General features: G+C 41.7%; 1 protein-coding gene across 12 annotated transcripts in view; it reads right to left on the bottom strand.

Moving 5' to 3' along the window:
• mark3a (MAP/microtubule affinity-regulating kinase 3a) overlaps positions 1-12368 on the bottom strand; it is a 220291-nt gene that overhangs the window by 203953 nt on the left and 3970 nt on the right. For all 12 annotated transcript variants that reach the window (XR_013579461.1, XR_013579460.1, XM_078562458.1 and 9 more), the window contains 2 exons: positions 11377-11571; positions 7399-7452 (listed from right to left, as the gene is read on the bottom strand). Coding sequence is in view for 10 of the 12 variants with exons in the window: in XM_078562458.1 (XP_078418584.1) it covers positions 7399-7452; positions 11377-11571 (249 nt within the window). In the remaining 2 variants the exon portion in view is untranslated. The remainder of the gene's footprint in view (positions 1-7398; positions 7453-11376; positions 11572-12368) is intronic.

Below are 12368 nucleotides of genomic sequence, written 5' to 3'. Positions count from 1 at the left end.
TTCATGTAGCAGATCAAGGTCTTAGAGGGGGAACAGAAAAGATTGACTAGAGTGGCACCATGGATGAGGGATTTCAGTTATGGAAAGATTGGAGAAGCTGGAGTTAAGCTTCTTAGCTCTAAGGAGAACAAGAGGGTATTTGATAGGTTCAGAACCATGAACGGTTTTGATACAGTAAATAAGAAGAAACTGTTTCCAGTGGCAGGAAGGTCCTAAAGGACATAGCTGCTAGACTGGGTCTGTGGCAGGTGGTGAGGGAACCAACAAGAGGGAAAAACATACCTGACCTCATCCTCACCAACCTGCCTGCCACAGATGCATCTGTCCACGACAGTAACAGTAGGAGTGACCACTGCACAGTCCTTGTGGAGACAAAGTCCCGCCTTCACATTGAGAATACTCTCCATCGTGTTGTGTGGCACTACCACCATGCTAAACGGGATAGATTTCAAACAGATCGAGTAACTCAAGACTGGCATCCATGAAGCGCTGTGGGCCACCTGCAGCAGCAGAATTGAACTTGAACATAATCTGTAACCTTATGGCCCGGCATATCCTCCACTCTACCATTACCACCAAGCCAGGGGGTCAACCTTGGTTCAATGAAGAGTGCAGGAGGGCATGTCAGGAGCAGCACCAGGCATACCTAAAAATGAGGTGTCAACCTGGTGAAGCTAGAACACAGGACTACTTGTGTGCCAAACAGCATAAGCAGCAAGTGATAGACAGGGCTAAGCAATCCCACAACCAACAGATCAGATCTAAGCTCTGCAGTCCTGCCACATCTAGTCGTAAATGGTGGTGGACAATTAAACAACTCACTGGAGGAGGAGGCTCCACAAAAATACCCATTCTCAATGATGGAGGAGCCCAGCACAACAGTGCAAAAGAAAAGGCTGAAGCATTTGTTACAATCTTCAGCCAGAAGGGCCGAGTGGATGATCCATCTCAGCCTCCCCGGAGATGCCAGTTTTCAGCCAATTCGATTCACTCCATGTGATATCAAGAAATGGCTGAAGGCACTGGATACTGCAAAGGCTATCGGTCCTGACAATATTGCGGCAACATTACTGAAGACTTGTGCTCCAGAACTTGCCGCAGCCCTAGCCAAGCTGTTCCAGTACAGCTACAACACTGGCATCTACCCAGATATGTGGAAAATTGCCCAGGTATATCCTGTACACAAAAAGCTGGACAAATCCAACCCAGCCAATTACCGCCCCATCAGTCTACTCTCCATCATCAGTAAAGTAATGGAAGGGGTCATCAACAGTGCTATCAAGTGGCATTTGTTTAGCAATAACCTGCTCACTGATGCCCAGTTTGGGTTCCGCCAGGACCACTCAGCTCCAGGCCTCATCACAGCCTTGGTTCAAACATGGACAAAAGAGCTGAACTCCTGAGGTGAGGTGAGAGTTACTGCCCTTAACATTAAGGCCACATTTGACTGAGTGTGGCATCAAGGAGCCCTAGCAAAACTGGAGTCAATGGGAATCAAGGGGATAGTGAAGCCCACATCCCACTATTTAAAAAGGGAGGGAGAGAGAAAACAGGGAATTATAAACCAGTCAGCCTGACGTCGGTAGTGGGGAAAATTCTAGGGTCCATTATAAAAGATTTAATAGCTGAGCACTTGGAAAACAGTGGCAGAATCGGACAGAGTCAGCATGGATTTATGAAAGGGAAATCATGCTTGACAAATCTACCGGAATTTTTCGAGGATGTAACTAGTAGAGTTGATGAGGGGGAGCCAGTGGATGTGGTTTATTTGGACTTTCAGAAGGCTTTCGACAAAGTCCCACATAAGAGATTGGCATGTAAAATTAAAGCGCTTGGGATTGGGGGTAGTGTATTGAGATGGATAGAAAACTGGTTGGCAGACAGGAAACAAAGAGTCGGAATAAACGGGTCTTTTTTCGAATGGCAGGCAGTGACTAATAGGGTACCGCAGGGATCGGTAGTGGGACCCCAGTTATTCACGATATATATTAATGATTTAGATGAGGGAATTAAATGTAATATCTCCAAATTTGCAGATGACACAAAGCTGGGTGGGAGAGTGAGCTGTGAGGAGGATGCAGAGATGCTTCAGTGTGATTTGTTCAAGCTGAGTGGGCAAATGCATGGCAGATGCAGTATAATGTGGATAAATGTGAGGTTATCCATTTTGGTAGCAAAAACAGGAAGGCAGATTATTATCTGAATGGCTATAAATTGAGAGAGGGGAATGTGCAACAAGGCCTGGGTGTTCTTGTACACCAGTCGCTGAAGGTAAGCATGCAGGTGCAGCAGGCGGTAAAGGCGGCAAATGGTATGTTGGCTTTCATAGCCAGAGGATTCGAGTACAGGAACAGAGATGTCTTGCTGCAATTATACAGGGCCTTGGTGAGACCACACCTGGAATAGTGTGTGCAGTTTTGGTCTTCTTATCTGAGGAAGGATGTACTTGCTATAGAGGAAGTGCAGCGAAGGTTTACCCGACTGATTCCTGGGATGGCGGGACTGACAAATGAGAAGAAATTGAGTCGAATGAGATTATATTCACTGGAGTTCAGAAGAATGAGGGGGGATCTCAAAGAAACCTATTAAATTCTAACAGGACTAGACAGGGTAGATGCAGGAAGGATGTTCCCGATGGTGGGGGGAGTCCAGAACCAGGGGGTCACGGTCTGAGGATATGGGGTAGACCATTTAGGACTGAGATGAGGAGAAATTTCTTCACCCAAAGAGTGGTGAGCCTGTGGAATTCATTACCACAGAAAGTAGTTGAGACCAAAACATTGTATGTTTTCAAGAAGGAGTTAGATATAGCTCTTGGGACGAAAGGGATCAAAGGGTATTGGGAGAAAGCAGGAGCTGGCTATTGAGTTGTATGATCAGCCATGATCATAATGAATGGTGGAGCAGGCTCGAAGGGCCAAATGGCTGACTCCTGCTCCTAGTTTCTATGAATGAATAAAAAAAGTAATCAAGGTACACTAATTTAAGGTGACTTGCAAAAGAACCAGAGATGACACAAGGAAATATTTTTATGCAAAATTTTGATCTGGAATGTTCTCTTACTTAAAACGTGATGAAATCAGATTCAATAGTAACTTTGAAAAGGGAAACATACAGGGCTATGGGGAATGAACAGGGGTGTGGGACTAATTGGATAGCTCTATTAAAGAGATGCTATGATGGGAAGAATAGCCTCCTTCTGTGCTGTACCGTGCTACGATTGGCTAAACTTAATTTGGTTTCAAGGCCTTGCAATTCTCCTTGTACCAGTCTGAAGGCAATGAAGTACATAAAGTTCTGAATTGACATACTTAATAATTACACAAAACAAAACCAAATTATTTCACAATTCACACACATTATTAGTCACAGTAAAAAAAGAACTTCATTTGAAGGTGTGACGTCAATGAAATCTTTTCCACGTGCCCTACCTAAACAACAGAATTACTGGATTTATCCTAGTAAGAACACTGTTTGCTCTCTAACTTCAGCAATTTTGTCTTGATTGAGAGAAAGGTAGCACGGTGGTAAATTTATTGGATTTAGTAATCCAGAAACTCAGACTAATGCTCCGGAGATATGGGGTGAAATTTTACACCGGCAGGATTTTATAGTCCCGCCGAAGTTAATGGACTTTTGAATAGCTCACTGCAACGGGGCCATAAAATTATGCCCATGGGATTGAATCCCACCAACGTAACCGGTGGAATTTAAATTTAATTGATAACAATGGATTAAAATGCTCTCAGTAATGGTGACCAAACTGTTGTAAAAACCCATCTGGTTCACTAAGTCATTTAGGAAAGTAAGTCTTCCATCCTGGTGACTGGTCCAGCTTATATGTGACTCCTGATCCACTGCAATGTGGTTGACTCTTAACTGCCCTCTGAAGTGGCCTAACAGGACACTCAGTTGTATCAAACCACGACAGAAAAATCGAAGAAGAATAAAACTGGTTGGACCACAGTATGAACCAAAGCACCTTAAAGGGTCTAGGCACACTCTGGCCAGTTGACCCTGCAAACTTATCCTCATTAACATCTGGGGACTTGTGCCAAAATTGGGAGAGCAACAGCCTAACACTGGCATACTCACCGAATCATACCTTACAGCCAATGTCTCAGACCCCTCTATCACTGTTCTTGGGTATATCCTGTGCCACTGTCAGGAAAGACATACCAGAGGTGGCAGCACAGTGATATACAGTTGGGAGGGGGTAGCCCTGGGAAGTCCTCAACAGTGACTATGGATCCCAAAAAGTCTCATGCCATCAGGTCAAACATGGGCAAAGAAACCTCTTCTGATTACCTCCTATCACTCTCCCTCAGCTGATGAATCTGTACCCCTCCATGTTGAACATCATTTGGAAGAAGCACTGAGGGTAGCAAGGACACAGAATGTACTCTTGTGTTGGGGACTTTAATATCCAGAGTGGCTTGGTAGCGCCACTACTGACTAAACTGGCTGAGTCCTGAGGGACACATCTGCCAGACTGGACATGAGGAAGGTAGTGAGAGAATCAATGAGAGAGAAAAACCTACCTCTGCCCTCACCAATCGACCTATTGTGGAGGCATCAGCCCACAACAATATTGGTATGGTCATTGTACAATCTTTATGGAGACAATGTTCCATCTTCACACTGAGGATATCTCCCCAGTATATTGTGTAACATTGGTTAGCATCCTTCCACCTGTGAGATGATGGTAACTTCAGAACTTTGGTGATGTCAGATGGGATCATCTACTGCCCTTCTTTTGATGGCTGAACAAGCCGATTCTGGAAAGGCAAAGTCTACCTCAAGTGCTGCAGATGAAGTTGTTTCTTGCCGGTGGTGCGTGATGATCTCTGCTGGTACCTTTTTTCTTGCCAGTGTTGTAGGCGATCTCTGATGACGCCTTGCCTGTAGCACTACCACTGTGCTAAATAGGACAGATTCAGAACAGGTCTAGCAACTCAAAACCGGGCACCCTTGAGGCACTGTGAGCAATCAGCAGCAGATGAATTGTATTCAACCACAATCTGTAACTTCAAGGCTTGGCATATCTCTCAATCTACAATTAGCATCAAGCCAGGGGATCAACCCTCATACAAATAAGGCGTGCAGGAGAGCATGCTAGAAGCAGCACCAGGGGTACTTAAAAATGAAATGCCAACCTGGTGAAGCTACAACACATGACTACTTACTGCTTCTCCCGTTCAGCATGCATGCTGAATAAACAAAGATAAGCAATCCCACAAACAACGGATCAGATTAAAGCTCCGCATCCAGTGGCGAAAGCTGGTGGACAATTAACCAACTAACTGGAGGAGGCTCCACAACATCCTCATTGATGAGGGAATCCAGCATGTCTGTGATAAAGAAAAGGCTGAAGCATCTGTTTCCATCTTCAACCAGAAGTGATGAGTGGATGATCCATCTTGGCCTCCTCTTGAGGATACCAGCATCACAATTGCCAGTCTTCAGCCAATTCAATTCACTCCAGGTGACATCAAGAAACAGCTGAACACACTAGATCCAGCAATAAAGTTATGGACCCTGACAACATCCCTGCTATAGTACTGAAGACTAGCTGCATCCCTAGCCAGACACAGTGCAGCTACCACACCGGCATCTACCCAACAATGTGGAAAATTGCCCAAGTATGCTCTATCCAAAAAGCAGGGAAAATCCAATCAGGCCAATTACATGCCACCTTATCAGTTTACTCTGATTCATAAGTAAATTGATGGAAGGCGTTGTTGACAGTGCTATCAAGCAGCACTTGCTCGGCAATAACCTGCTCACCGATGCTCAATTTGGGTTCTGCTAGGGTCACTCGGCACCAACCACATTACAGCCTTAGTCCAAACATAAACAAAAAAACTGAATTACGGAAGTGAGGCAAGGCTGACTCCCCTTGACATCAAGGCAACATTTGACCACATGTGGTATCAAGACACCCCTGCAAAATTGAAGTCAATGAGAATCAGGAGGAAATCTCTCAACAGGGTGGATTATTACACAGCACAAAGGAAAATGATTCTGGTTGCTGGAGATCAATCATCTTAGCCCTTAGTACTCAGGGTAATGGCCTAGGCCCCAATTATCTTCAGCTATTTCATCAATGACCTTCTGTCCATCATAGGATCAGAAGTAGGATGTTTGATGATGATTGCACTGTTCCGTCCCATTTGCAACTCCTCAGCTACTGAAGCAGTCCGTGCCTGCATGCTGCAAGACCTGGACAACATTCAGGCTTGGGCTGCTAAGTGGAAAACAACATTCGTGCCAGGCAATGGCCATCTCCAACAAGAGAATCTAATCATTACCCTTTGATGTTCAATTGCATTACCATCAATGAATTTTCCACCATTAGCATGCTGTTGGGGGGTAGGGGTGAAGGGGGTGTTATCATTGACCAGCCGTTTAAATACTGGAACAAGAGCAGCTCAGCAGCTGGAAATTCTGCAGCCAATAATGCACCACCTGACTCCACAAAACCTACCAACTATCTACAAGGCACATGTGTGATGGAATACTCTCCACTTGCCTCGATGATTGCAGCACTAACAATACTCAAGAAGCTTGACGCCATCCTGGACAAAGCAGTCCACTTGATTGGTACCCCACCGACCACTTTAAACATTCACTCCCTCATCACCAACGCACAGTGGCAGCAGTGTGTACCATCTTCAAGATGTACAGCAGCAACTTACCAATTCTCCTTCAACAGCACCTTTCAAACCAATGACCTCTACCACCCAGAAGGACAAGGGCAGTAGACACATGGAACACCATCACCTGCCAGCTGTCCTCCAAACTACCCACATCGTCCTGAATTGGAACTATATCACTGCTCCATCACTATCATTGGGTCAAAAGCCTGGAACTACCTTCCTAACAGCATAGCAAGTGTACCTACACAAAATGAACCACACTGGTTCAAGGAGATGACTCAGCACCACCTTCTGAAGGGCAATCAGGGATGGGCAACAAATACCGGCCTTCCGATCAATGCTAACATCCCATGAACGAATTTTTTAAAACTGACACTCCTTCATCACCTGTGTCACAGACAATATAACAATGAATCAAAATGCTTTACAGCATTCAACCTTTAGAATATACTTTCTCCTTTCTCACAAAACACACCCATGTTTTTAAACCTTGCATGCTATAATTAAGTCGTTATGATGCATTAGGTTCCTGATTTTTAATGTTTTTTCTTTTAAAAAAACATGCATCACAAAACAAGTCTGCCAATGTTTATTTCAAGCAGGCTTGTGTACGTGCTTGCTTTGAAATATAGCTATATTCACAGCATACACCAAGCCACAGTAAAATAATGAAGTACAAATAGACCTTAAAAGAAATTTAAAGAAAATAGGTGCTTCCAAAACAACCACAACTCCTTACCTTTTGCAAACTGGTGGGGTTCAGCTGTGTTTTGTCGATAATTTTTATTGCAACCTAGAAGAACAAAATTTAGGAATTATGAATAAAAACTTGATTTTTTTAATCTAATATAATGTTTGAGTTATGCAACTTCTGTTTCTGTTAACAGAGAATCAACAGAGTACAACAATAAACCCTTAATAAATGCATACAGTCTCAATTTCTGTCTTGAAATATATTGCATACATACAGGTTTAAAGTGCTTAATAAACATTTGCATTTTAACCAAGATACAACATGAACATGTATGCTACAAGAGCCATTTTGAGCTATACAGTGCCAAGATGATATTTAGGTCTGTCATTGCTAATGGCAGTGGTAGTTTAAATAGTATACAAGCATATTTTGTCATTGGTACAAAATTGTGCCAAGCTGCAGGAAAAACATAGTTGCAAATAAAGATTTGGAAAAGGAATGGAGTTAGTTATGTATTTGGACAAAATGGGGCCAACAAAATTAAATACAACTACATTTAAAGTGTTGCATCTGGGTCAAATAACCAAAGTGGCAAAGAACTTAAGAATGCTAGGATCCAATCACCAGAACAAAAGAATATCAGTTTATTGAAGTTCCACCAAGGTTTTGCAATGTATTGGTTAGAGTCTCATAATATCACACACAGCTTTGGTTACCACATCACGAACAATGTTCTGTAATTGCACGACGAAACAGCAATATTGAAATACATAGATGTGACAACACACAACAGGCCATTGGGTCCAACCCATTCGTCCTTGGTGACTTTTATCCTCCACGTGAGCAGATAATTGTAAATCATATTTACGCACACTGTTCCCATTTTTCTTCATCTGCTTATCCAGTGTAACTTTGAATGCTTCAACCACTGACCCAGGAAGTGAAGCCCACAGCCTTACAATTATTTGTGAAGGAGCTCTCCTGCCCTCTTTTCATAAATCTCTTTAAATCAACAGCCCACACTTTTATCATCTACTGGAAACAGCTTTCTACTTTCTATCCTATCATAAATATCATCCAATAATCTGTCGTTTTAATGAAAAAAGTCCGATTTTTCCCAAGTCCTTCCTTACATTGGTATTTCCTCATAGCATGCAGCATCCTACTGAATCTGTATTGTACCTACCCAAGTCTTAATATCTTTCATATACCATGGAGCCCGTCCTATGAGGAAACATTAGGGAAGCTGGTACTGGTGGCAGTAAGTTTAACAAAATCAGTACATTGTCATCTCAATTAATTTTCTCCCACCATCTCCTGAAATAAAGTACAGTAACATAGGCAAACACTCTCAAATACTTGTACATTGTTCAGTGGCCACTTTTAACATATTAGGCCTCAACACTGAGCTTTGCTAGGGTATTAGGGATAGACAATAAATGCTGGCCTAGTCAGAGACACCCACATCTATCAAAGAATTTTTAAAAATAAAACACAGGGGTACATATATCATGATCTTACATTATGTTTACAAACACATTTTCTGCAGCAGAAATCCTGCCCTATTCTCCCTTCCCAAATCTAAGGGTGCTGAGGCCAATAACCAAATCAGACGAAATCAAACTACTCAGCCAGGACCAGAGCTTGAGCTTAGGATCTTCTTGACCTGCAGAGCTCAACTACTCACTGCATTAACTCCAAGCCGTCCAAGAAAAAGAGGGACCCCAAATTTAGACAATTACTTCAAAGTACACAAAGTAGGACTTGTTACTGAAAGATTGATAAATAGTTGGAATAAATCAATCATGGTTAATGAATGTTTTTCAGACAAGAGGGATTTAACAGCAGTGTGCATTAAATAACAAACAAAGAGTTCAAAAAGAATTATCCCTCATCAAAAAGAAAGAAAGCAAACAAGAAAAGCTTGCATTTATTTAGCACCTTTCAAGACCTCAGGACGGCCCAAATAGTCACTGGAGTATTTTTGCAATGTAACGACTATTGTAATGCAATATCAAAGTGTTGTTAGGAAATGGCACTTCCTACCAATCAGAGTGACTGATGCAGTATTATAATTTTTAATAGAGGAGTGGATAAATATTAAAAAAGAAAAAACGAATGCGAAAGGGCAGGCGAATGGAAATAGGTAGACAGTTTGCGCAGAGAACGAGCGCTGTCCCGATGGCTTCCTTATGTGGTGTAACATACTAGTATTCCAGAAAGGAATAGTACAGGCAGTGGAGTTAATGAAATTTTGCAGTAACACAAGAGTAGCAAGATCATTGTGATTATTCAAAATAAAATGACTGGGGAGTAATGTGCTAAAGCGGTGAGTTTGATGGACCGATTGGCTTTTTACACCCATGACTTTTGTAATGAACTTATTGATACTATCATAAAGTTGTTGGACTAAGTGCCTTGTTTCTGTACTGTAGATTATAAATAAATCATACTAAACATTGCAGCTAGTTCTACAAATTTTATACAATTAAAAAAAACAATTTTTATTGATAAAAGATATTTCATATAAGGGGGTACATAAGCAAACCCTAAGCAGTAGCTACGCAAGTGTTAGGAAAGGAGGATAGATGGTGGAGAATGTTTTCATTAGAGAAAAAGGTAGCAAGGTTAGACGTATTTATGGAGAGCATTTCTAGATCACAGGCTAAGAAAGCTGAAGGATCTACAACTGATGATAGTCCAGGGTGGGAATAAACAGTACGTCAGGTATGAAGGGTGTGAGCGGTATCTAAGATTAGGAAAGAATTTCCAGAAGTTAGGTATGGTATGGCTTTGAAGGGTTTTTTTTTTTGCATTCAATCATGGAATATTTGGGAATAATGGGATACTGGCAAGGCCAGCATTTATTGCCCATTCCTAATTATCCTTGAAAAGGCAGTGGTCAACTACCTTCTTGAAAACAATTGGGTGGCTTGTTGGGCCATTTCAGAGGAGCTAAAATTTAACCACATTACATTGCTGTGGGTCTGGAGTTACATATAGGCAAGACTGGGTGAGGTTGGCAAATTTCCTTCCCTAAAGGATATTAATGAACCAGATGGATTTTGATGATAATCCAGAAGTTTCATGGTTACCATTATGGATGCTAGCTCTTTATATCCAGATTTATTTAATACAATTGAATTTAAATTCCCCAGCTGCCAATGTAGGATTTGAATCCATATCTCTGGACTATTAGTTCAGGCTTCTGTATTACTAGTTTATTAACATAACCACTATGCTTCTGTACTCTGAACTTTGTAAACAGGTATGGCAATTTTCAGGTTAACGTGTGAGGAGATAGTAGGGACAGTGAAGGTGAACAAAGTTGAGGGCAATAGGTGCTTAGTGCAGGATAGGGCACAGAGTGGAACTATGGATAAATTGGAGTTTATGACATTTGGAGGCTAGTAATGAACATGTTGGAGAAGCTGAACTTGGAGGTGGCAAAGGCACTGATGAGGGTTTTCAGCTGAGACGGAGGAGAGTTGAAAATGATGGCAGATAATGTCATTGATGTGAAAGTAAGCACTCTTGGTGATGTCCAGAATATGTGACCTGCCTAAAAAAGGCTCAACTGCAGATTTTTCTTTCACTAAACTATTTCATGAGAGGTTTAGGGGATACTCTACCAACACCTACTGAAGATACACATATAATTTAGAGTTTATTTAAAAAGTATAAATGAAAATATTTCAGTATTTGGCTGGTTTATACTCAATTTCACATGGTGAGTTTCCCAACTCCATCATAATGGGAGGCACCTAGTGAAAGGTATGCACTTCCTCATAAGCAAGAAGAGGAAACAGAAAAAGGCACCCAAGACAGCTTGTACATATTTCCTAAAGGTTGACTTAAGACCAGCAGAGGCTCAGAAGCATTTGCTATTGAGCCAGGAAAAAGAATGTTAAAACTTAAAAATGAGAAGAAATTCTAAACTATAATAGAAGGAATAATTCAACCAGTGAAGGTCCAACATACAAAACAAAAATCAATGAACTAGGTCATTGCAGACCACCTTACCTCTCTTCCAGTGAGGATATGTCTAGCCAGCTTCACCTTGGCGAAGTTTCCTTTGCCAATGGTTTTTAGAAGCCTATAGTTTCCTATGTGCGGCTGCTCATCAGCGCAGGACGTAACTGAATTCCGGCATCGAGCTCCCACCGAGCGGGTTGACCGAGATGAAACTTCTGAGCGGCCATCCATATGAGAAGTGTGCTGATGGGGAAGAAAACAAGGATGCTAGTTAAAAAGCTTCAGGATTTTAAAATGAAATGTCAAAAGGAACCCAAGTCGGAAATCTAGGTTTTAAGAATTTAAGGAATTAAAAATGTGAGCGCTTATTGCATTATTGACATGTACCTTGAAAGCAATACCTTTCAGCCCAAACGTAGCCCAAAAATAAAATTACCTCTTTAGTCAAGCTTTTGTTCTGCTCTTCATGAAAGGAGAAATTTGAAATTTCTGCAGTATGCTATTTTAAATTAAATCTGAAATATCTTTGCCAGAAATTTCTACAGGTAGAGGTCTTTTTGAGGCATAGAACATGTATTACAGAGCTATCACTAAGTTTAATGTGTAAATACCAAAATGCAATACAGAAAAATTGCATCCAATTGTCTAACGATGCTACAAAAACTTACAATTGTATAGCAATCCTAGTATGAAGAATCTTCAAAGCATTTCCTGGATGGCAGACAATGAGTAAACACAACAAGGGACAAGTACTGGGAAGAATCTTAAGAAAGCACTAAAAGATGTGGTAAGACAAGCTGGGAGAAAGAGCTCCTGCATTCCTGTGGCTCAAGAAGCAGCTGTCAATGTGGAATGTGGAGTCGGCTGACATTGGATCAGTTCACTGGTAAAGGTAGCGTGGGTCAAGGCAATGGAGAATTTTAGAAGCCTACAGTTTCCTATAATTAACTTGATGGGTCATAAGAAAAATGACAACGATGGCATTGATTGGGATAATGGGCGTTGGGCAACGAGAGCCATTATGTTTTGCATCAATTATA

This window comes from Cetorhinus maximus, chromosome 18, assembly GCF_964194155.1.
Source record: "Cetorhinus maximus chromosome 18, sCetMax3.hap1.1, whole genome shotgun sequence".
NCBI lineage: Eukaryota > Metazoa > Chordata > Chondrichthyes > Lamniformes > Cetorhinidae > Cetorhinus > Cetorhinus maximus.
Note: the sequence above shows the minus strand (reverse complement) of the source record. Positions and strands in the feature narration are given on the sequence as shown.